This window comes from Salvelinus sp. IW2-2015, unplaced genomic scaffold (genome assembly GCF_002910315.2).
Source record: "Salvelinus sp. IW2-2015 unplaced genomic scaffold, ASM291031v2 Un_scaffold1020, whole genome shotgun sequence".
NCBI classification, from domain to species: Eukaryota; Metazoa; Chordata; class Actinopteri; order Salmoniformes; family Salmonidae; genus Salvelinus; species Salvelinus sp. IW2-2015.
Genome location: NW_019942690.1, coordinates 261,274 through 287,433, shown reverse-complemented (window position 1 = coordinate 287,433; position 26,160 = coordinate 261,274). Strand labels below are relative to the sequence as shown.

Below are 26,160 nucleotides of genomic sequence, written 5' to 3'. Positions count from 1 at the left end.
TTTACCCAGCTACCACTTCACACTAGCGCACAATGCTGCTCATAGTTACAGCTGCTGAACTACTATCACTTAATACATGACACAACTTAACGCACCCACTAGATTTGGGACAATATAATATACCATGATATATACTAATATACCATGATATCAAATAATGAAATCGTATAATGTCATGACTGAAACGGGTATGATATGCTAATGAGTTCATTACCATTTAGAACATGAACAAGTTAACACTGTTACAGGGGGGATATGATATTCAAAGCAATGTACAGTAGGGGCTCAATCTGCAGCCCTAAAACCAATGATTCACAATATACTGGGAGAATCCCTGCAGCATTCCTTATACCAATGACCCGTATTGATATATACCGGAAGCGGTGATATTATTTTGACCAGACAAATATGCATTCGTTAACAGAAGCGGTATATGCACACATCTCGACACATTTAGATTTTGACACATTCAAGCACTGTCACGGCCGTCAAAGAGAGGAGACCAAGGCGCAGCGTGGGATGCGTACATACTAATTTATTTAAAGAACGAACACTAAACAAAATAACAAACGAACCGTGAAGCTATACAAAAATGAGTGCTGACAGGCAACAACACATAGACAACTACCCACAAAACCTAAATGGAAAATGGCAACCTAAATAGGATCCCCAATCAGAGACAACGATAAACAGCTGACTCTGATTGGGAACCAATTCAGGCCACCATAAACCTACATTACCTAGACATACAAAATCCCCATAGATAAACAAAAACCCTAGACAAGACAAAAACACACATACCCACCCTCGTCACACCCTGACCTGACCAAAATAACACAGAAAATATAGAAAACTAAGGTCAGGTGGTGACAAGCACCCCATCCTCAGCTGAACACAGCGCAGTATGGTTATTTTGGCTCTATCATGTGTCTGTGCATATGCATCTAGCACAGGGGAGTCAAACTCATTCCATGGAGGGCCTAGAGTCTGCTGGTTTTAGTTTTTTTCCTTTCAATTAAGACTTAGACAACTAGGTGAGGGGAGTTCCTTACTAATTAGTGACCTTAATTCATCAATCAAGTACAAGGGAGGAGCAAAAACCTGCAGACACTCGGCCCTCCGTGGGATGAGTTTGACACGTGATCTAGATGATGTGATTTCATGTAATTTCAGGTGTCCGGAGAGTATTCGTCCTGAGACAGTCAGGCCTTGCCTCCTGCCATGTAAAAGAGACTGCAGCGTCACCCCCTACAGCGACTGGAGCGCCTGCCCTGCCATATGCAAAGCAGGTACCTACTAGCCTTCTCAACATTCTCAAGAATACACAGATATAAAACAATGTACATCCTCTCAACACACTCAAGTACAGACATATATTGTTTGTTGTCTATGGCAAAAATGCAATTATGTCAAGAGATGTACAATATGCCAAGCAGGTACAGCCTATTATTCTCAAGTATACATTACAGTACACACAGATACAGAGCAGTCTGTCCATGGCAAAAATGCTCAAGAGATGTAGCCTATGGCATGTGGTTTTGAGAAGAGCACGCGCTTCAAAGCATTTGAAGGAATTCCTTACAACAGAGAATGCTAAATAATAGTGGGTCTGTCGTTAAGTGTTTGCTTTCTGGTTTCGACAGGCCCGACAAATCTGATAAACAAAACACTTGCACCGTTATGGAATGGTTACTCTTCTCCTCATCAAATGTTTCAGTTTGAGCTGAGAAAATAATTAGCTAAGTCAGAACCGTAACAGGAACCAACGAACGCGCATTGTTGCTTGGCAACATTTTTCTATATCAAGAACTAGTACAAATGCAGCTAATAAGCAAAAAGTGCCGTACCATTTATGAAGCCATTTGCCCGCACTGCAACAACCTCTTTGTGAGCTAGAACACACTTGTTAGGATACATGTTTCTGTGATTTCCATTTCCCCGGAGTGAGTGTTATATTCATGAAATACTTGACATGATTACTCTACAGAAACATCTGCAATAGCAATACTTTATAGAGTCTAAAGAACAGTCCCTGGGCTTGTTTTCCTAGTCTTCTATCCTTTAATCTGTCTCTGCTAGTAATCTTGCTGGTATTATTTCACATTTGGCACACAGGTCATCTGGCTTTACTATGAGTATATGGTCATGGATTTATCCTTCTCCAATGAGAAGGAGCTAGCTACTGCAGCTAGCTATCTCTATGGATCCTACATTGCAACATGGATATGGCCACTGTAATGTGATCCTGATAGAGATATGGATTACTGCCTGTACTGTATATAGCTTAGACATGTGACCCGTTCCAGGAAACTAGGCGTATGTCGGAAGTCCCGACTTCATAGGAGAGCCGTTTGAATGGATTATTTTTTTTATCAACATTTTTATCTGGACACTTTCTGTTTACCTGGAATTTTTCCTTATTGTAGGCTACTACTTTCACCACTTTTAATCTTAATCTTTACTTCTCACTGTTTAGCACATGACCTCACATGTAATCCTTAAAGAGATGGGTTGGGCTGGCATAAGAGGGTGTGAACAATGCTGAATGGGCATAGACAAAGGAGAGCTCTCCAGTAGGTACCAAAACATTCAAAGGCCCTTTTCTCAAAAGTGAGTTTACAAGTTTATCAACTTTCAACTTTCAAAAACCTTCCTATTGTTCGTCAAAAATGCTGTGTATGTTATACCATTTTGTAGCTTTGCGTCTCTACTTTTTGCCAATGTAAAAAAATCTAATTTCTAATAAGACCGAATCCAGGTGGTGAGTCACATATGGACTTCCTGTAGTAAGGACAATATAACCTCACTGAGGTGGGTGGACACTAGCACATAAGAGAAGCCCATATCAATCAATATCCCATACTTGATTGCATTACCTTCTCTCAGAACTGGTCAGGAAAGTACAGATCTGCTGTAGAACACTAAACTAGAGAGAGCTGGGAACCAACTGTGCTCCTTCATTATGTTTCATTGTTGAGCAAGGTTAATGACACACAGCTGCTAAAAGTCAACAGCAAACAAAACACACTTGTTTTACAAGGACCTTTTCAAGGAACTGTGATTTGCATTTCTCAAGTACGTAACAGGCATTCATCATAATCATTTTACACTTCCAGGCCCAATGGAAGTTGCTTGAGTGATGCTGTTATTGTCTCTGTCTATTGATTCTGACAGTGTGTGAATAAAGTGCTTTTCTATTGGTTTTTATAAGGCGGCAACGCGAAAAGGAAACAGAACAGGAAACGCATCATCATCCAGCTGCCGGCCAATGGGGGACAGGACTGTCCGGAGGTGTTGGCTCAGGAGAGAGACTGTGAGGTGCCGTCTGTCTGTCTGGGATACAGGTAAGGCTCCATCACCATCCAAAACCACTCTACTCACTATGTAGTCTCTCTTGACTAAAGAGGAGTCAAGTTAACTACTATTTTAGAAAGAAAGGTGCTATCTGGAACCTAAAATGGTTATTCAGCTGTCCCCATAGGAGGACCCTTTGAAGAACCATTATTGGTTTTAGGTTAAACCCTTTTGAGTTCCATGTATAACTCTTTGCACAGAGAATTTAAATGAAACCCAAAAGGGTTATACCTGAAACAAAAACGGTTATCCTATGGGGACAGCCAAATAACCCTGTTGGAACCTTTTTTTCTCTGAGTGTAGAGCAAGACTTTGACTCTCAAGATGACTGAGCTGTGTTCTGTTTCTTGTATTGCAGGTGGAAGACACACAAGTGGCGGCGATGCCAGTTGGTTCCCTGGTCCGTGCGTCAGGACAGTCCTGGAGCTGTGGAGACCTGTGGGCCTGGGCTGCAGGCTAGAGGTGAGCAACAAAATATTGCATGCACTAGCTACTCCATTTGATTCTGGGGACAAAGTGTTCAAATCTGTACTGCCGGAAATAGTAGAAAAGACACGAGAGACTACCCATAATCTGGTAACTATTGAATACAGGTAGATACAGACACTTCTAAGGGTTCAGACTTGGTCGCATTCATACAGTCTTTCAAATACTTTCAAATATTAGAGTTGTGCTTGATTTAACATGTTAACTTGCATGGTACTGATGAAGTTGTGGGATTGTTGATGTGATCACGTGTATCCGTCCGACTCCCTGAAAGAGCGCGGGACAGGGGAGTGAGGCATCAAAGTAACACCTTGGGCTGCATGCATCTTTCATCTCCTTCTAGATGTTACACTGGGACTCAGAGGAGGATGTGAAGGTTAAATAACCTCTATCCAAACCTCTTCCCTCTAGCCGTACCAGGCGTGGATTATTTACATTAAGGTTCAAACACAAAATGTCCATTCCGGTGGATTGCTTTGTGTTGAGCTTCACATAGCGTGGCAACAATGCATCTATCTGACTTCAATTTACAAAATGGCGCCAGTCAGTGAATTGAAGGCAGAGAGTTCTTCTTCCACTCCTTGCACCAGACCTCTATTAGCATCTTGAAGATGGTAGAAGGCCATTATCTGATCAGATGATGAGCACTTTTCAACCTTCGTCTTCACACTCCACATTAGGCCCCATTACCTGTAATGGTATATGTGTAGAAATTGACGCAGGTGGAGAGAATTCAATACAGAGCTCTTACTCCTCCTCACTCAATGCTATCTGGTCTGTTTGGGTGGGAAAGTCAATAGACATTACACTATGTTCAGTTTCATCACTTACCCTTGTTCTCACCTCTGTGTGCGTTTCTAACTGAGAGAACCAGAGACAGAGAGTGCGCATGAAATTGAACCCTATTCCCTACGTTGTGCACTAATTTGGACTACATCACTACAGGAAATAGGATGCAATTTGGAATACAATGTAGTGAGTCACACCACCTAGCAATGAGTCATTCCAGATCCCACAGTGACAGTACTGTAGGTTAATCATCACTTAAAACACTTTCAGGTCTTGATCACATGTGATGGGACTGTCGTGTTTACCTCCAAATGCAGCCAAAGTGCATTAGCCAAATGAGATTGAGCCAGCAATAAAAAGTGGCCAACGTGTACCAAAGCTTCCTGCCTCACACCATCCCAACCTCCACCACCACATCATTCTCCTTTCTTTCTTTCTTTCTTTCTTTCTTTCTTTCTTTCTTTCTTTCTTTCTTTCTTTCTTTCTTTCTTTCTTTCTTTCTTTCTTTCTTATTTCTTTCTTTCTTTCTTTCTTTCTTTCTTTCTTTCTTTCTTTCTTTCTTTCTTTCTTTCTTTCTTTCTTTCTTTCTTTCTATAGCTGTCTCATGCCGGAAGCAAGATGGGGGTCAAGCGGACATGGGAGCATGTCTGAAGTTTGCCAGCTCCATGCCCTCTCTGACCCAGCCCTGCCAGCTCCCATGCCAGGACGACTGCCAGCTAACCACCTGGTCCAAGTTCTCTTCCTGTACACAGGACTGTGTGGGCGTCAAGACCCGCAAGAGGATGCTAGTGGGTGAGTGGACTGGAGTAGGCCGTACAAGTACAGTAAACTAACTAACTTAGTCCTCTTTGTCTTTGGAGGGGCACAATGTAACTGGAGTCTGTATTTGGCCACAGCTTGCAAGTACAGTAGAGGTCATCCCTAAATACTGATACAGGCTCAGATATTTGAATTTCTTTCATCCCCTTAATGGTTAAGGTTAGTATGAGGGTTAGATCCTATTTCATCTAATCCTGTAGCTCTGTTAAGAGCAGCTTTCTACCTAAAGAAAGTTAAGTACTTGACATGACTTTGATGTTAGGTTTCCAGAGCGAGTGAGACAGTATCACCGCTTAGTCGGATGCCGGTGTCACAAATCTCCATGGTATGCCTTGAGGTCAGTTGAATTTATAGCCTAAAGGATTATATAGGATAAGTCTATAGGACCCTGGGATTCTTCAGATTCTTCAGGATAAGCTCATGTTGCTAGAAGTGACTCTTATCGAAACAAACAAATATTTTCACATGGTCCAAACAAATATGTTCACGTTGCGTTTTCACCTGGTCCAAGATAGTGGAGATAGAGTAAAAACATATATGATAATCTCTATCCTTAATTTGGATCCAGGATACCGGCTTTTTAAAACGTTCATTTCAATTCTGGCCAGATCATTTGGCAGCCAATGCGGAATGACCCTATTCTGGGCTCTCACCAGTTCAAACGATGACCAGTCGGTATGTGCTGTTCTCCGGCAGGCCCGGAGCTGTGATTTAGACATAGGCCGACTGCATATCAGTTTTTATTGATCGCCTTTCCTCCCTTCCTCCCTTCATTCTTCCCAGGAAAGAGCAAAAAGCAAGACCAGTGTAAGAACAACCAGGTCTACCCCCTCAGTGAGATCCAGTACTGCCCCTGTAACAAGTACAACGCCCAGCCCGTGGGGAACTGGTCGGACTGCATCCTGCCTGAGGGTGGGCGCGTGGAGGGCCAGCTGGGCATGAAGGTCCAAGGGGACATCAAGGAGTGTGGCCAGGGCTACCGCTACCAGGCCATGGTGTGTTACGACCAGGACAACAGGCTGGTGGAGACGTCACGGTGCAACAGCCACGGTGAGTCCTAAAGGCGTCTCACCAACATCCTATTATTGTTCATGTCTATAAGCAGGAAGTCACCTCGCTATGAATGATGATGTTATGTTGGTTAGTCTACCTTTGTCATGGTGCAACAGCTACGGTGAGTCAACCTCTACCATCTCTCATTAACTCACTTAAAGTTGTATGCATTAAACATAGCCACTGTGATTCATACAAGGTGTCTGAATTTCCAATGAAAGGCATGCTCAGTGATATGACATCATCATACACAGTGGGCCACTTCCTGTTACAGAAAACAACAATGATCAGTGTAGAGAAATACAAGACGATGCAATTGGAAGCACTTTGGTTGTGGTCTTTGGAATTCTCATCAATTTATTACAACCCCTTATTGAATACATTTAGAGAACATTGTTTCGTTGTTCTCTCCATCAAGAGAATAATTATTCGATCATTTACATACGTGTTCTATTGATTCGGCTCCGTTCGACCTAATTTGATGTCAGACTGTTAGTGCAGAGTTTCTCTCATCTCACTGTCCTTTTCAGCATCCCTTGATTGTAAATTCAATAGAGAACAAATCAATGTGGTAACGGAGAGGATGCAGGATGCAGTCGCTCCGCCCCTAGCCCAAATCTGTCAGAAGAACATCAATCAAATTTCAATCAATCTAATTTATTTATAAAGCCCTTTTTACACCAGCAGATGTCACAAAGTGCTGATACAGAAACCCAGCCTAAAACCCCAAACAGCAAGCAATGCAGACGTAGAACATCAGATCTGCTTTCTTCCCAAAGTATTAGCATTCAGGAATACGCAGCAGCATCGCCACCCAACCAATGCAGAGAAGAAATGTAGGAATCATAGTGCTGTCGTATCTTCCATGTTAACCCGAGGAAGACGCAGCGCTTTATCAAAGTGTTTGTTCTCTGTATAAACCCATGCCTGTGAATCATAGCTTCACTTGCAGTATGGGGCCTGTGGTGTGGTTGATGGTGTAGAACTGTCATGAGACGTCACAAGCAATTGCTATTGCTGTACTCTGGCTATTGCTATTGTATGTGTAGCTCTCCAACACCACTGTGCCTTAGACGTCACACTAAGATTACGGTGCCTTTTTTCCCAGCTTAAGCAACCATAGGAGATCAGGGATGGTGCTATAGCTATACACAAGTCACTGGTATTGTAGCTCTATTGCTCCAACACCACAATCAACCTGCCTGGTTGGCTCCCACACCTGCTATGGATTCAATTATTTAAAAAAGTATAATAATTTATTGTATTATCATTACAAACAAAAAATTGAAAATAAGTTATATTAAAAAACATTCAAATACATTAAAAGGTATATGGTTACCTACAGTGCCTTGCAAAAGTATTCCTCCCCCTTGGCGTTTTTCCTATTTTGTTGCAATACAACCTGTAATTTAAATAGATTTTTATTTGGATTTCATGTAATGGACATACACAAAATAGTCCAAATTGGTGAAGTGAATGAAAAAAAAATAGCTTGCTTCAAAAAATGCAAAAAAATTATAAACGGAAAAGTGGTGCGCGCGCATGAATTCACCCTCTTTGCTATGTAGCCCCTAAATAAGATCTGGTGCAACCAATTAACTTCAGAAGTCACATAATTAGTTAAATAATGTCCACCTGTGTGAAATCTAAGTGTCACATGATCTTTTACATGATCTCAGTATATATACACCTGTTCTGAAAAGCCCCCGAGTCTGCAACACCACTAAGCAAGCGGCACCATGAAGATCAAGGAGCTCTCCAAACAGCTCAGGGACAAAGTTGTGGAGAAGTACAGATCAGGGTTGGGTTAAAAAAAAAGATCCAAAACTTTGAACATTCAACGGAGCACCATTAAATCCATTATTAAAAAATGGAAAGAATATGGTGCCACAACAAACCTGCCAAGAGAGGGCCACCCACCAAAACTCAGGCAAGGAGGGCATTAATCGGAGGCAACAAAGAGACCAAAGATAACCCTGAAGGAGCTGCAAAGCCCCAGGGTGGAGATTGGAGTATCTGTCCGTAGGACCACTTTAAGCCGTACACTCCACAGAGCTGGGCTTTACGGAAGAGTGGCCAGAAAAAAATATTGCTTCAAGAAAGAAATAAGCAAACACGTTTGGTGTTCGCCAAAAGGCATGTGGGAAACTTCCCAAACTTCTGGAAGAAGGTACTCTGGTCAGATGAGACTACAATTGAGCTTTTTGGCCATCAAGGAAAACACTATGTCTGGCTCAAACCCAACACCTCTCATCACCCCGAGAACACCATCCCCACAGTGAGGCATGGTGGTGGCAGCATCATGTTGTGGGGATGTTTTTCATCTGGTGGGAGTGGGAAACTGGTCAGAGTTGAAAGAATGATGGATGGCGCTAAATACAGGGAAATTCTTGAGGGACACCTGTTTCAGTCTTCCAGAGAGTTGAGACTGGGACGTAGGTTCACCTTCCAGCAGGGCAATGACCCTAAGTATACTACTAATGCAACACTCGAGTGGTTTAAGGGGAAACATTTAAATGTCTTGGAATGGCCTAGTCAAAGCCCAGACCTCAATCCAATTGAGAATCTGTGGTATGACTTAAAGATAGCTGTCCACCAGTGGAACCCATCCATCTTGAAGGAGCTGGCACAGTTTTGCCTTGAAGAATGGGCAAGAATCCCAGTGGCTAGATGTACCAAGCTTATAGAGACATATCCCAAGAGACTTGCAGCTGTTATTGCTGCAAAAGGTGGCTCTACAAAGTATTGACTTCGGGGGGGGGGGGGGGGGGGGTTGAATAGTTATGCACGCTCAAGTTTTTGTTGTCTTATTTCTTGTTTGTTTCACAATAAAACATATTTTGCATCTTCAAAGTGGTAGGCATGTTGTGTAAGTCAAATGATACAAACCCCCAAAAAACTATTTTAATTCCAGGTTGTACGGCAACAAAATAGGAAAAATGTCAAGGGGGGTGAATACTTTCACAAGCCATTGTATACACCTTTCAAATCAAGAAGTTTTTCGGCCAACATTAGCATCTTGCCAACTTTTTTCCACCTTTTTCTATATCTGAAAGGTGTTGCCGACATCAAAGCCCAAACTTTTATTTACGTGATCTGACCTAGTCATGATCAGAAACATGTAGCATGCAGTAATGTAGCCATTCAAGTGTAGGCCTGTTATTTTGCTCGATGACGAGACTCGCTTGCTTTTAAAAGTATAGATTGCTGAAATGTTCTATTGGTATCATGATTTTATTGATTTAACCTCTATTTTACCATGTAAGTTGACTGAAAACACATTTTAATTTACAGCAACAACCTAGGCAATAGTTACAAGGGAGGGGAAGGTGAGTGAATGAACCAATTGGAAGCTGGGGATGATTAGGTGGCCATGATCACATAAGGGCCAGATTGGTAATTTAGCCAGGACACCGGGGTTAACACCCCTACTCTTATGATCAGTGCCATTGGAGTCAGGACACCTTTTAACGTTCTATCCGAAAGACGGTACCCAATAACTGAGGAAAATAATGCTTCCTACTGGCCCTCCAATATCACTTCCAGCAGCATCTGGTCTCCCATCCAGGGACTAGCCAGGACTGACCCTGCTTAGCTTCAGTAGCAAGCCAGCAGTGGGATGCAGGGTGGTATACTCTCAATGTAAGACCCTATGCCTGCTCTGTAACAAAGTGAAGTGATAGAGATAAAACGTGGATCAAAAAATCATGGGCTTGCCTTGGGCTCTGTTTCAAAATATCACTTTTTTATATGACAGCGGTTCCACATGTTGCCATGGCGTAAATTGTGTGGGACATTTTTGGGGGGTATGGGGGGTATTTTATTCTGTTATATTTCATTATATTCTACGCCTGCTATAAAATATATGCGTGTTGACTGTAATCATGGTAGCGTGTCTTGTCTGTTTAGTGAACAAAATAACTATTGAGTTCAAACTCAAAATATGCCATTCTTTTATTTTATTAGTCGTATGTTTCTTAGGATCTGCCTAAAAACTATTAATAGTGGATTTCTTTGTGATGTGTATATTTAATGGATTGTCGGCATGTGCACTGGAGATATAAAAGGCTTACCACAGCAAGAATGTGGTAAAAATGGGACTGTATGAATTGGGTTCTAAAAAACATTGGCTGTTTTTTTTCACAGACAACATACAACAACATACCGTCTGTCTGTAGACGGTACTATAGTGACAATTTAATTCCCTGCTTTACGTGGGCTTGGCAGAATGGATCCATGTTAAAACAAATAATGAGGATGGCTGGAAAGGTTGACAGTGAGTGATCAATGGGTGTGTTCTGACGTGATGGCCGGGTATTAGTGTGAGTGAGATGGATAAGTGAGTGAGATAATCCAAATACAACTAGATTAGGGGGTAATCAATTTGGGCAACAAAAACATCCCTCTAATAACGCTGTTAGTCTTTGTTTTTTTTAAATGTCCTAGAGGGAAAATAGACAACACTGTGTTTGTTCTTCTGATCTCATCTTACTTCAGCAAGTTCACAAACATACATTTACCAGATGTAAAATAGTCTAAGAAAAATAGAATGTACTCTAAAATTCCTAATTCTCAGTATGTTAATGTATTTCCGCTGCTGCAGGTTCCTGTGTTGCGAGTCACAACTTGTGACCTAGCTCCAGTAGCAGTAGTAATAACACTCGAAACAGCTAAGACCGCTGACCTCCCTGCTCTTTCAGTGGACACATGAGGCTCAGTAATCCACCCTTGCCCAGATAAAAATAAATAACAAGCCGAGAGAGAAGCACTCCTGCCAAAACTCCCAAAATCATGACCTCTCTCTCTCCCGTCCTCCATCTCTCTCTCCCTCCATTTCTCTCTCTCTCTCTTTCTCTTGCTCTCTCCGTTCTCTCTGCCTCAGTTTCTTTCTCTCTCACTTGCTCTCTCTCTCTCTCCGACTGGCTTGCCCAGAAAAACAACAGTCTTTTAAATCGCACAACAGGTTGCTGCCCTCTTGTTCCATTGCATTTGCCAAGCTACAGTAAACAGTGTAATAATGCTGTTTGTTGCACAGCGCTGCCATCTCAGTTTTTTATAATCCTCTCTGTAGCTTTTCATCCGTATCAGTAGGAATGTTGGATTTAGCTTGCTGCATCAACAGCTGTGTAAACTGATACAGATACTGTCAGATGATGAAACTATACTGAAGCCTAGTTGTCTCTGTGGTTTCAGGGTATATTGAGGAGGCTTGCATCATCCCCTGTCCGTCTGACTGCAAGCTCAGTGAGTGGTCAAACTGGTCACGATGCAGCAAGTCCTGCGGCAGCGGGGTCAAAGTGCGTTCCAAGTGGCTGAGGGAGAAGCCTTACAACGGTGGTCGACCGTGCCCCAAACTGGACCATGTCAACCAGGTGAGTGGGGGACATTCATCACTCTTGGCCCTGTCTAGAAACAACCACTAGCCCTTACCCCAAAGACACTTGTAGAGATCTGAGAGGATTGGACAGATTTTTCCATATTGCTTAAATTGATAAAACTTAGTGTCTAGTCTCTCGGGGGTAGAGGATAACAGATAAGGGTTGTTTCTGGGCAAGACTAAAACATGGTAGAGGGTAGAGGTCTCTGGCTTGTTTTAATGTTGAAATAAAATACTTTGATTATGATTTAATGCATTAGATTAAAGGAACCATAACAGTGTTCATTTTTTAATGAAGCCAGAGTGGACATCTTTCAGTGTTTTATTCATTAGCTGAGTTAGGGCTTGTACACATTTACATTTTAGTCATTTAGCTTACAGGAGCAAGGAAGGTTAAGTGCCTTGCTCAAGAGCACATCGACAGATTTTTGCACGTTGTCGGCTTAGGACTTTGAACCAGATACCTTTCAGTTACTGGCCCAACGCTCTAACTGCTAGGCTACCTGTAAGATTAAGGAAGGGGAAGGAACTGTGAACTTTATGCTCCTACAGAGAAACAAGAGAACATGGTGTACTGCATTCTAATAATCCTGTATTTAAACACTCACTGTCTGTTTCCACGCTATTCTTTTCTTCTTTTCCTTGGTGTATGAACTGACCCCATCCACAGGCTCAGGTGAGTGACTTGTCACTGCCTTTTATAGTGTTTTTCAATGTATTTCTTCTTGCCATGGGATGGATAATAGTGTGGGAGTAAATGTAATGAATGGGTTTTGCGCTAGCACAAACCTGCTCTATACTATTTCATCATATACAAATGTGTTACAATACGTGCATTTTTGCTATGGGATGAATGGTGGTGTGACCGTGGGTGGCTAACAGTCTAGTGGTCTCTCACAAGGTGTATGAGGTGGTGCCCTGTCTCAGTGACTGTGGTCAGTATGTGTGGGTGGCTGAGCCTTGGAGTGTCTGGAAGGTCAGCAACGTGGACCTGAAGGAGAACTGTGGAGAAGGAGTGCAGACCAGAAAAGTCAGGTACGGACGATCAGCTCTTATAGGTACAACAGCCTATTTGACTTAGTCATTTAAGCTCCTAGTGGAGTGAAGGACCACGGCAGTCTCTCCAACTAACCCTGTTCTGTGACGTTTTCTTAGCTTCATTCATTCAAGGTGATTCCTGCCTTCATCTCACCTTCATCTCCTCTACAAAAACCAATGATAATTGTATCAGTATTGCTAACCTATCGTCCCCCCTCTTTCCAGGTGTATGCAGAACACTATCGATGGGCCGTCGGACCCTGTGGAGGATTACCTGTGTGACCCAGAGGAGATGCCTCTAGGGGCCAGAGACCGCCAGCTGCCCTGCCCTGAGGACTGTGTCCTGTCTGACTGGGGGGCCTGGGGCCGCTGCTCACTGGTATGGACAGATGCTGACTACCTTGTTGTTTTACCACCTATTTTATCCCTTTGCAATATTTCTGATATTTTGTGTTTTCTGGGTTTGGTTAGGAGCAAAGAAAAGTCCATCTCAGTAGGTGGACCAATGCAGGACTATTCTAATCTGTTATATTCTAAGGCTGTGGTGCTGAACACACTCAAAGCAAGAGTAGACTGCTTAAAGGGTTAACTATTACCTGAAATGCCCAGAGGTATTATGCTACTCACCATGGATCTCTGTCTCACACCTTAACATATAATAACTGGCGAATCAGAAAGTCTCCACTTTCTATTTAACCTGTTTCGGCCATATTCCCATGTTCAGAAATTCAATTCACAGCAGAGCTGTTGTCAGCAACTTTCACTTTGGGTTTGCATCAATTTACAGTTTTTTACATTCGCCAGGACCAATTTCTCAATACTTAGTTAAATTTTTCAAATCTCTTCACACAGTTCTCCTAACCATCTTTCAGCTTGGCACAGCAGTTAATTTCACATCTAAAATGCACTAAAACTACCAAAACACTACATACATGTGTCAAATCAACTCATTTTTCCATAACACTAGCAAAGGTTGTTACCTAACAAGCACACACTGTCACTCATAAAACAATGACCAAAAAAATACTAACAACAGGTAGCATTACACAATGTTCTCTTTTGTAAAATGTCTTTACAAAACAAGAATGACACCTCTCTACTGTTTAGAATTCACTGCAGTATATGTTACAGGAATGAATCAGACATGATGTAATATGCTTCAATATGTTTTATGTCATTTTTTGGCATTGAGTGATTCCAAAATAGAATCATATGTATATACACCATCTACCGATACAGATACAGTAGCAATACTAGTCAACTATGTCTTCTGCATTTGGCCCCAGGTTCTCATCCACATCATCTTACATCATCTTGGGCAATACACAGAGGAAAGAATCTTTTGGCATGCCTGGTCCATCCCTGGCAATCTTCTGCAGATATGTCCAGGCATCCAGCATTCATTGCGTCCAGGACATTTGATCACGTGGATGGTGGTCATAAACCTTCCACCTCCATGAGGAAAATAATTCCTCTGTGGGGTTGAGGAGTGGAGAGTAAGGTGGGAGGAAAAGTGACACCATCCTGGGATGGGCTGCAAACCACTCTGTGACTGCACGGGAGTGGTGAAATTCCACATTGTCCCATACAATTACAAACGTTGGCCGATTTCACCTCACTGCAACCCTTTCCTCACCTGGCACAACCCTTCCATAGAGGTCATCCAGGAATTAAATGAGACGCTCGGTGTTGTGTGGCCCAATTAGCGGTTTGTGTAACAGCAATCCATCAGAGGATTTTGCTGCACACATTGTGATGTTGGCACCCCTCTGGCCCGGGACTTCCACTGTGGCTCTTTTCCCAATCACATTCCTTCCTCGCCGCCATGTTTTGGCCAAGTTGAAACCAGCCTCATCCACAAAGATGAATATGTGGGGTGTTTTCCTGGCTTCAATCTCCATGACTCTCTAAAATAAATCCACAAGGCAACATAAGAGTTAGGCTATTACAGTTGTTTACATTATGCCTAAAAACATGCCATTGTGTGCCTCTGCCCTGTTCGGTTCTGTTCAAAACCAGTTGTGTATTTTATAGTCATCTTACCTGGACATATTTGTTCCTGAGTTGCTTGACTCGTTCAGAGTTCCTCACAAAGGGGACAGTGTACAACTGCTTCATCCTGACTTGATGTTGTTTCAGGACTCTAGAAATAGTTGTTAATTAAGCTTACATTGTGAATATTTCCAAATGTAATGTTGTCTGCCAACACTGTTCCGAATCTCTGTGAGTTTTATGCCATTGTTTCTGATGACCATATCAACGATTGCAGTTTCCTGCACAGCAGTGAAAATCCTACCTCTCCCGCCTGTGGGAAGTAACCGTTGGGTCCTAAGCATAAATACAAAAAATATTACACATAAGTGGGTTTGGAGGCTTTGCTCAATTTACTTCTGTAATGAGCAGTTCAGTCAGATGCCCTTGCAGAATGCACATCTTACCTGTTGTTTTGCCGGAGATTTCTCACAATAGATGCCACTGTTGAGCGTTGCAGATTTGGCTGCACTCTCAGACCAGCCTCTCTCATTGATAGACCATGATTTATTACATGATCAATTATAGTATCCCTAATCTCATCTGAGACTACAGCTCTTGATCTTCCTCTCAGTCTTCTTCTACCACACATACGTACTCCTCTCCCTCTCCCAGCCACTCTTCTTCCTCTGTCAGCCACTTCTCTATCTCTGGCTGGGTCCATGTTTACATTACAGCACAGCATTATTCCTAAAATGTCCCCTTTTGTATAGATGGTAATGAAATTGAAAGACGAACACCTGGGTAGGTGTTCAGCTACAATGGGAATCAGCTGTGGTTGGTCTAATTGTTTTGATAGTATTTAATTTTTTTGATTTTGAATATATTTTAATACGGTATTACTGTATAAATGTAGCTAATTGCTGTCTTATTCAATTTTGTGTTATGTTAGGTTTTGAACTTAAGTTTAACAGTTTTGAAAAGAGTATGTAAACATGTGCAAATTGGCCTGTAGGTACATAGAGTTTTGGTGGTGGTTGTGTCTGAGTGAGAAAAGAACTCATGAAATTTGAAAGATGTAGTCATTGAATGCATTTTGTGCCAAAGCAATGAAAAATGAACCACAGTTTAGCCCACATAGACTGCTGTTGTGTTCACTGTGTGATGAGTTTTGAAAAAGTGACCTAAGTATTGAGAAATGGGTCCTAGCGATTGTAAAAAAAACTGTAAGCGATGGCCATTTGGTAAGTGTGATTCTCCTGTTGGGCTCTCACCAGTTTAGAATGATGCCATTTGGTAAGTGTTATTCTCCTGTTGGGCTCTCACCAGTTTAGAATGATGCGGCTCTCACCAGTTTAGAATGATGCATTTGTAAGTTTATTCTCCTGTTGGGCATCTCCCAGTTTAGAATATGTCATTTGGTAAGTGTTATTTCTCCTGTTGGGGCTCTCACCAGTTTAGAATGATGTCATTTGGTAAGTGTTATTCTCCTGTTGGGCTCTCACCAGTTTAGAATGATGTCATTTGGTAAGTGTGATTCTCCAGCAAGGCTCTTACCCATTTAGCTGATGTCCATTTTGTATGTGTTATGTTCCTACTGGGCTCTCACCAATTTAGTGTGGTGCTCCGGCAATGCTTGCACCAATTTAAGTGATGGCTATTCAGTATGTGTTATTCTCTGGTGGGAGAATAGCTAGGATTTTCCCTTAGAAATGAATGGAGGGAGAGAGAGAGGGTGGATGACTTTCAGCAGGGAAGATGATCTCATGCAGCTCTAAATAGCATGCTGTGACCAAGGTATTATTGGAAAATCTCTGGTGGAAGGAGGGGACCTGTGTGTGTGTCTGTGTGTGTCTGTGTGTATCTGTGTGTGTGTGTGTGTGTGGGAGCGTGTGTGTATGGGAGAGTGCTGTGGAAACGTGTGTCTGTGAAACGTGCGTGAGTGTGTGTGTGTGTGTGTCTGTGTGTGTCTATGTGTGTGTGTGGGAGCGTGTGTGTATGGGAGAGTGCTGTGGAAACGTGTGTCTGTGAAACGTGCGTGAAAGTGTGAGCGTGTGTGTGTGTGTGTGTGCCCGTGGTGAACCTCTAGTGGGAAGAGTGGTCAACCGTGTCATGTGCCTTGCCATTGCCCTTCCCAGGCACTCTGCCACGGATCCGTTGGGACAGTTAATGATCATGGATATGGAATATGTGGCTGTATAAGCAGGGGAAGACAGCACTCCAAATAGAAATGGTCTGAAAACACCTGAATAGACCAATTTATCTTGTAGGGGTTGGTTGGGGAAAATAGACAGAGGGCAATGTAGGGGAAAATATATATTCATGGGAAACCTTTTTCAATTTGCTGTTGGAAAGTGGTAAATTCACTTTTACAGGGTTTCATATTTGGTTCGCATTAAATTGCTGACTTGCTTTAGGTCTAGGCCAGGTTATTGTAAAAGCATGTTGTAACTACGACTGATGTAGAAAGGGCTTTATAAATGAATCTGTTTGATTGATTGACTTCTTCTCTGATTTAAGCCATGCAACAAAATCAGCACTCGGGAGAGGACAACATACCCCGTTCGTCAACCTGCAGAGGGAAAGCTGTGCCCCAACACCACGGAGACAGAGCCCTGCAGCCTCAACAGCAACTGCTATCACTACTCCTATAACATCACCGGTAAGGCAAATGTCAGCCTGGGTTACTGGATGCGATGGATGGTAACAGAGACGTATATCAATATGGAAATATATGGCTCTGGATGGTAAATACAGTATTGAATGTGATCTTACATCAAGTATATTTAGACCGCATGGCATTTGATATATATTAAGATGCACTCCAGAGGAAAAGGGTTTGGGAGGTAGGCAGTCTCCTTTTTCACCTCACGTTTCTTATGCTATTTTGTTTTTTACGCAGATTGGAGCACCTGCCAGCTGAGTGAGAGAGCTGTGTGTGGTAGTGGCATGAAGACACGCATGCTGGACTGTGTACGAAGCGACGGCAAGTCTGTCGACCTCAAGTTCTGTGAAGAGGTCTGTGTTCTTCTCTTTCCATTCCAAAGCTCATTAGTGAATAATGAGAGCGATTCTTCTGTCGTCAGAGTCCAGACAGGTTGCTGTTGGTGTGTTGCCTGGGCGACTTGGAAACAGGGAAGAAGAAGAATCTCTCATTCTCCACAAATGGCCAAATAAAGTACTTTTCTTTTTGTTTTCTTGTCTCTTTCAGCTGGGGCTGGACAGGAAGTGGCAGATGAACGCTTCCTGTGTGGTGGAGTGTCCCGTCAACTGCCAGCTATCTGATTGGTCACCCTGGTCCGAGTGCACACAAACCTGTGGACTAGCAGGTACGTCACCATCTCCTTAACCCAGTCTTTGTTAGAAAAATTTGATTCCCTGTTAGAATGCTGGGAATGCGTTGAAGGCTAATCACATCCAATTCTGAAGGTATAGCCACAAATCATAGAAGTAACAGAGAACTGATTAAGTGGTCCATTCACCTGTCTATTTCAGCTATCTATTTTATATCGATCCATGGATAGTGGGTAGTCTTTGACTAGAAGTCATTTGACTAATTATCCATCCATCAACATTATAAACTGGGTGGTTCGAGCCCTGAATGATGATTGGCTGAACACTATGGTATATCAGACCGTATACCGCGGGTATGACAAAGCATTTTTTTATGACAAAGCTTAATTATAGCACTGTATATCGTAGTATAGGGTGTGGATTTGCAGGAATAGTGGGTAGTCTGCGAGTCATTCCTTATTACTCATAGCTCTGCAGGTTCACAAAGCTACTGATCAACAGCACACACAGCTTAGAAACAGCCTCTCCTCTGAGGTAATGGCTGAAACGAGAAGCATTTTATGATGTGAGAGAGAAACAATTGTGAGCCTTAAACCAACTGAGAGTAATGGAGGGGGGGGTGGAGGAAAGAGGGAGGGATGATGATGTCCTCATGTGTAATCCTATAGGATCAGAGGATTGATTGGCGGTCCATTAAGCCTGTGTGCTCTGGGCCTGAGGGACCACTATGCCACTCCAGGAGTCCTTCAGAGCACTGGCCAGTGTCATAGTTGGCCAGAGAGCAAATCCAGGCTGAGATATGAAACCAATACAGGCTCTAGATATTGTGGTAGCCATTAATCTGTCCCCAGGCAACGTGAGGATTTGCCACAGGATAGAGTAGCAGCAGGTGAACCACAGGAAGAGGAAGAGAACAGCTTCTCACACTCACTACTTTTCTTCCTGGAGTTGATTTTTTATCTAATTGTCGGATGGCAGGACACAATTACGTTGAGTAGCTAATATCTGTTCCTGAGCCAGGTTATAGTTTTTTCTAAATTAAATGGAGACACCTAGAAGCACCAATGTGTCGTATCCATCAGTGCGATGTAAACACAAACACAGGCACTCGCGCGTGCGCACACACGCAGACACACACACCAGACCTGGGTTAAAATACAATTTTGGTCATTTCATTTACTTTCAAAGACATATATTATTCAATGGAAGGTATTTGGAAATATACTTGGAAATCAGTTGACAATACTTTCAAATACTTCCAATAGAGTTAGTTGATTGCGGCCAAATTATTTGAAAATACTCAAAGAAAATTAACTATTTCATAATAAATACTCCAATGTATTTGAACCCAGGTATTTCGCACGCATGCGCGCACACTAGTTTCCTGGGGCATATCAGACCTGTGTGCATAGATAATGTGTCTTCCTCTGCAAAACACTAATAGCGACAGCTGGCACTAGCTTCCCCCTTGACCAGCGGCCCACCCAGTCACACACTGCTCCTCATCCCAAAACTCACTGCTGCCATAGACCACCTGTTGAGTGAGTAGGTGAGTAGAGAGACAGCACCGGAGAGCATAGAATCAGAATCCCATTGGAGAATAATTGTTACCTTAGGTGTACGCAATAGTGAACCTCCCCTTTAGTGAACCACCTTTAAAAAAAGCACAGGAGAGAATCTCAGGAAAACCCTGACTGCTGATTAAAAAGGAAGGAAAGAACCTCTATGGGGACAGCACATCCCCTCTCTATGGTGACACGCATCATGGCATGCATCACGGTGTGTTCACTAGAAGATGAATTGTCAGCTGTGTGAGACTAGAGACTTGCTGCAGGCTACACCAAGCCTGGGGGACTCTGTTCTAACTGTGTTCAACATTAAGGAGCAGTATATGCCTCCCAGGCCCTCTGTGTGTGCAGTCAGCCTTAGAGAAAATAACACTGACACATGGAGATATCAATTACTTCTACAGCGTACAACAGAGAAGGAAAGTGGCAAATGTATTTTAAGGAGAGGGAACTTTATTTGATGTAGCATCAACTGAATTTGTATCATGAACAAAATATAGACAGGGAGTGGAGCTAGGAGTATAGTAGAGGACTGGTCACGCCTCTGAGCCTGGTTCCTCTCTAGTGGAGCTAGGAGTATAGTAGGGCCCCTGTCACCCCTTGAGCCTGGTTCCTCTCTAGTGGAGCTAGGAGTATAGTAGAGGACTGTCACGCCTCTGAGCCTGGTTCCTCTCTAGTGGAGCTAGGAGTATAGTAGAGGACTGGTCACACCTCTGAGCCTGGTTCTCTCTAGTGGAGCTAGGAGTATAGTAGAGGACTGGTCACCCTCTGAGCCTGGTTCTCCTAGTGGAGCTAGGAGTATAGTAGAGGACTGGTCACGCCCTCTGAGCTGGTTCCTCTCTAGTGGAGCTAGGAGTATAGTAGAGGACTGGTCACGCCTCTGAGCTGGTTCCTCTCTAGTGGAGCTAGGAGTATAGTAGAGGCTGGTCACGCCTCTGACCTGGTTCCTCTCTAGTGGAGCTAGGAGTATAGTAGAGGACGGTCACGCCTCTGAGCCTGGTTCCTTCTAGTGGAGCTAGGAGTATAGTAAGGTGGTCCCTTGAGCTGGTTCCTCTCTAGTGGGAGGAGTATAGTAGAGGACTGGTCACGCCTCTGAGCCTGGTTCCTCTCTAGTGAGCTAGGAGTATAGTAGAGGACTGGTCACGCCTCTGAGCCTGGTTCCTCTCTAGTGGAGCTAGGAGTATAGTAGAGGACTGGTCACCCTCTGAGCCTGGTTCCTCTCTAGTGGAGCTAGGAGTATAGTAGAGGACTGTCACGTCTGAGCCTCTGAGCCTGGTTCCTCTCTAGTGGAGCTAGGAGTATAGTAGAGGACTGGTCACCCCTCTGAGCCTGGTTCCTCTCTAGTGGAGCTAGGAGTATGAGTAGAGGACTGGTCATCTCTGAGCCTGGTTCCTCTCTAGTGGAGCGAGGAGTATAGTGAGAGGACTGGTAACGCCTCTGAGCCTGGTTCTTCTCTAGTGGAGCTAGGAGTATAGTAGAGGACTGGTCATCCTCTCTGAGCCTGGTTCCTCTCTAGTGGAGCTAGAGGAGTATAGTAGAGGACTGGTCACGCTCTGCTGAGCCTGGTTCCTCTCTAGTGGAGCGGAGTATAGTAGAGGACTGGTCATCCCTCTGAGCCTGGTTCCTCTCTAGTGGAGCTAGGAGTATACTAGAGGACTGGTCAGCCTCTGAGCCTGGTTCCTCTCTAGTGGAGCTAGGAGTATAGAGAGGACTGGTCAGCCCTCTGAGCCTGGTTCCTCTCTAGTGGAGCTTGGAGTTTTAGTAGAGGACTGTCAGACCTCTGAGCTTGGTTCCTCTCTAGCTTTTTCTTCAAGGTTCTTTTTTCTATGGAGTTTTTCCTGACCAGTTTTTTATTCCTTGGCTCTTTTGGGTTTTCGGCTGGGTATCTGTAAGCACATTGTTGCATCTGCTGAGTAAGGAGGGCTTTATGAAATTAAATTTAATTTCATGAAATTATTTGAGTTAGGAGGAGAGTCATTGTGACTGTGAAGGAAATACTGTGGCATGGGACATTTGCCTTTAAGAGTTAAGTACCCGGTTAGAATGAATGGTCTGTAGGCAAGCACTGTGGATTGATGATCCTTGGCCAGTTTTGTGGATTGATGAGACAATTATTTTTTTGTTATTCAATTTTCATAGTGTCATAGTTTACAGGACCTAGTATCTTTTCTGTGGTGGTTTTTGAAGTGGTATGTATTACTGAACGTGAATGTATTGTGTCATTTTGGGATAGCTACGTTTTAAGTATGCAGTAGGCAGAAATGCAAAACCCATACGTTTCCCATGCTAATTGAGTTACATCATGTCTATCCCCGGGCCACTCTGCTTAACATGCAGGGTGCATTTTTTGTCCTTCCTGCCCCCTTACCCTTCCCGTGACATTACACAGTCTCTTCAATTCCATTTTAAACAACAGAAGAGTATGAATATTCAGAATGACTACGGGCGTCAGAATTACTATCTAAAATGCACCACAAGATTAAATCATTTGAGAGGACTTGCAGAACTTAGAGGAGAGAGGGAGAGGGAGAGAGAGAGAGAGAGAGAACAGAGAGAGAGAGAGGAGAGGGAGAGGGAGGGAGGGGAGAGGGAGAGGGAGAAGGGAGAGGGAGAGGGAGAGGGAGAGGGAGTTATTAAGTTACATGAGATAATGGTGTAATGTGATAGTGATCTTTTACAGTCAAGCCCCTAAAAAGAGCCTCAGATCATTGCGATGGAACTGGATATGAGTCCTATACATGATAGAGTATTTCTGGGTGTGTCTATGATTTTGTTACCACAAGACCCTATTCTCTTCTTAAAGAACTTAAAAGACTCCCAATCTTTAATGACGTTACAAGACTGTATTCAGTCATGACTGGTTGGGGACCACATTTTTGGGATATGTTTTCATATGTCGAGAAAATATATATATATTCCAGCACAATTAGAACACATGCTTATTTGAAATGCAGTGGATTGTATTTCTGTTTCAGCCACTATACATCATTTTGTTGACTATCCCAAAAAACAAAGACCTAATTTGATTTGGACAGGGATTTGGACACTCGATCATCCACTTGACAGACAGAAGAGTGAAATAACTAAAATGACTAACGGCACATCCGTAAATTCACTCTGGCTTTCTACTCTGATTTCAAAGCACTCTCGTCTGAGTGTGCCAGAGTGCAGAATAACTGATGAATTTACGAATGCGCAACACCCGTTGAATATGAACGGTGTCATTAAACGTTGGCAAAATTGTGTAATTAAATTGTTTCCAGCAGCACGAATGCTCTAGACAGCATGAAAACAGCCTAACCAGCTCTGCTAGGGTGGGTAAAATGGTCAGAGTGAGCTGTTCTCTCATTTGTTTCTGGAAGTTGCTAGCAAGCTAGCCAACGTTAGCCAGTTAGCTTGGGTGCTTGCCTGCCGTTGTGAGGTCAGAGCACTCGGATCAACCGTACTCCTCGGCCAGAGCGTCCAGGGTGCGCTGCGAACGCTCCGAGAGCAAAACAATCTGACAACGCTCTCAATTTACGAACAAACCCAAAGTGCACTTTGACAAACTGGAGGCAATTTATAAATGCACACTTTGTGGGGGAAAATCCATCATTAACACTTTCCTCTCTCCTCTTCAGGGAAGCTGTGGCGCAGGAGAACGGTGCTCCAGGTGCACCAGGGTGATGGGCGACCCTGCCCCCCTCAGAGGGAACAGTGGAAGCCTTGCCCCGTCAGACCCTGCTACCAATGGAGATACAGCTCCTGGTCCGAATGCAGGGCTGAGCTGAGGTGTTCTGTTCTTCTCTCTCTCTCTCTCTCTCTCTCTCTCTCTCTTCTCTCTCTCTCTCTCTCTCTCTCTCTCTCTCTCTCTTTCTCTTCTCTTCTCTTTCTCTCTTTTTCTCTCTCTTTCTCTCTCTTGTGGTCAGAGGGAGACCATTTCAAACCACAACCTCCATCATATACTCCTGTCTATCCTGTACTGTAATTATATGTTGTTAAAAGCAATCCCCAAATGAACATGTTTCTCTATCTCTTTAGTGTATATGTGGTATTATCCATCAGTGGTCTTACATCCCATGAAGACTCTTCTGTTTCTCTATGCCTGTCATTTACCTCCATGTTATTTCATCGTCATCCACAGATTCCCTTTTCTGTCATATTTTTTATTTTTTCAGCAATAACGAAAAATGATATGTCACCCCATAACAATATAAAATAATATGTTTCACCCCATACACAATATAAAATATATGTTCACCCCATACCATCATAATATAAATATGTTCACCCCATACCCATATAAAATAATCTGTTCACCCCATACCCAATATAAGAATGATATGTTCACCTCATACCCAATATAAATAATATGTTTACCCCATACCCAGATATATAATAATATGGTTCACCCCATGCCAAATATAAAATAATATGTTCACCCCATACCCAATGTAAAATAATATGTTCACCCCATACCAATGTAAAATAATATGTTCACCCCATACCCAATGTAAAATAATATGTTCACCCCATACCCAATATAAGAATGATATGTTTACCCATACCCAATATAAAATAATATGTTCACCCCATACCCAATGTAAAAAGTAATATTTCACCCATACCCAATGTAAAATAATATGTTCACCCATACCCAATATAAAGAATGATATGTTTACCCCATACCCAATATTAAAATAATATGTTCACCCCATCCCACATATAAGATGATATGTTTACCCCATACCCAATATAAAATAATAGTTCACCCCATACCCAATATAAAATAATATGTTCACCCCCATACCTAATATAACAATAATATGTTCACCCCATACCCAATATATAATAATATGTTACCCCATTACCAATATAAAATGATGTGTTTACCCCAACCCAATATAAATAATATGTTCACCCCATACCTAATATAACAATAATATGTCTCACCCCAATACCAATATAAAATGATTGTTTACCCCATACCAATAAAATAATATGTTCACCCCATACCTAAATAAACATAATATGTTCACCCCATACCCAATATAAACAATAATATGTTCACCCCATACCCAATATAAAATGATGGTTACCCCATACCAAATAAAATAAAGATTCACCCCATACCTAATATAACAATAATATGTTCACCCCATACCCAATATAAAATAATATGTTTACCCCATACCTAATATAACAATAATATGTTCACGCCCATACCCAATAAACAAATAATATGTTCACCCCATACCCAATATAAAATGATGTGTTTACCCCATACCCAATATAAAATAAAGTATGTTTACCCCCACCTACCTAATATAACAATAATATGTTCACCCCATACCCAATATATAATAATATGTTCACACCATACCCAATATAAATAATATGGTCTTACCCCATACCTAATATAAAAATAATATGTTTCACCCCAATACCCAATTATATAATAATATGTTCGCACCCCATACCTAATCTAACAATAATATTTTACCCCATACCTAACTATAAAATAATAGTCACCCCTACCCAATATAACAATAATATGTTTCACTCCATACCCAATATAAAATAATATGGTTCACCCCATACCCAAATAAATGATGTGGTTTACCCCATAGCCCAATATAAAAATGATTGTTTACCCCATACCCCAATATAAAATGATGTTGTTTACCTCCTACCCATAGTAACAATATATGTCTTACCCCATACCCAATAAACAATAATATGTTCACCCCATACCCAATATAACAATAATTATGTTCACTCCATACCAATATTAAAATAATATGTTCACCCCAACCCAATATTAAATTGATGTGTTTACCCCCATACCTGAATATAAAATGCATGTGTTTACCCCATAACCCAATATAAATAATGTGGTTTACCCCATTACCCAATATAAAATAATATTTCACCCCCATACCCAATATAACAATAATATTTCACCCCATACCCAATATAAAAGATGTGTTACCCCCATACCCAATATAACCATAATATGTTCACCCCGATACCCAAATAAAACTGACTGTGTTTTACCCCATACCCCCATAAAAAATGATTTTTACTCCATACCAATATAAATAATATGTTCACCCCAACACAATATAAATAATGTGTTTACCCATACAATATAAAACTAATGGTTTACCCCATACCCAATATAAAATAATATGGTCACCCCATACCCAATCATAACAATAACTAGTCACCCTACCCAATATAAAATGATGTGTTTACCCCTACCCAATATAAAATATATGTTCACCCTCATACCCAATTATAAAATAATATGTTCACTCCATACCCAATATAAAAAATAGTCACCTCATACCAATATAAAATTAATATGTTCACCCTCACATACCCAATAATAATAATATGTTTCCCCATACCCAATAGCTCTCTCTTTTT

General features: G+C 42.1%; 1 protein-coding gene across 1 annotated transcript in view; it reads left to right on the top strand.

Annotated features, from left to right (window-relative positions):
- The window catches only part of thsd7aa (thrombospondin, type I, domain containing 7Aa), a 145,815-nt gene that overhangs the window by 86,632 nt on the left and 33,023 nt on the right, over window positions 1-26,160 (top strand). Inside the window, exons 13-25 of the mRNA XM_070438562.1 lie at window positions 1,174-1,289; window positions 3,212-3,344; window positions 3,713-3,816; window positions 5,227-5,421; window positions 6,232-6,498; window positions 11,695-11,873; window positions 12,549-12,554; window positions 12,780-12,913; window positions 13,142-13,295; window positions 17,408-17,549; window positions 17,790-17,905; window positions 18,099-18,216; window positions 23,370-23,527. Coding sequence (XP_070294663.1) covers window positions 1,174-1,289; window positions 3,212-3,344; window positions 3,713-3,816; window positions 5,227-5,421; window positions 6,232-6,498; window positions 11,695-11,873; window positions 12,549-12,554; window positions 12,780-12,913; window positions 13,142-13,295; window positions 17,408-17,549; window positions 17,790-17,905; window positions 18,099-18,216; window positions 23,370-23,527 — 1,822 coding nt within the window. The remainder of the gene's footprint in view (window positions 1-1,173; window positions 1,290-3,211; window positions 3,345-3,712; window positions 3,817-5,226; window positions 5,422-6,231; window positions 6,499-11,694; window positions 11,874-12,548; window positions 12,555-12,779; window positions 12,914-13,141; window positions 13,296-17,407; window positions 17,550-17,789; window positions 17,906-18,098; window positions 18,217-23,369; window positions 23,528-26,160) is intronic.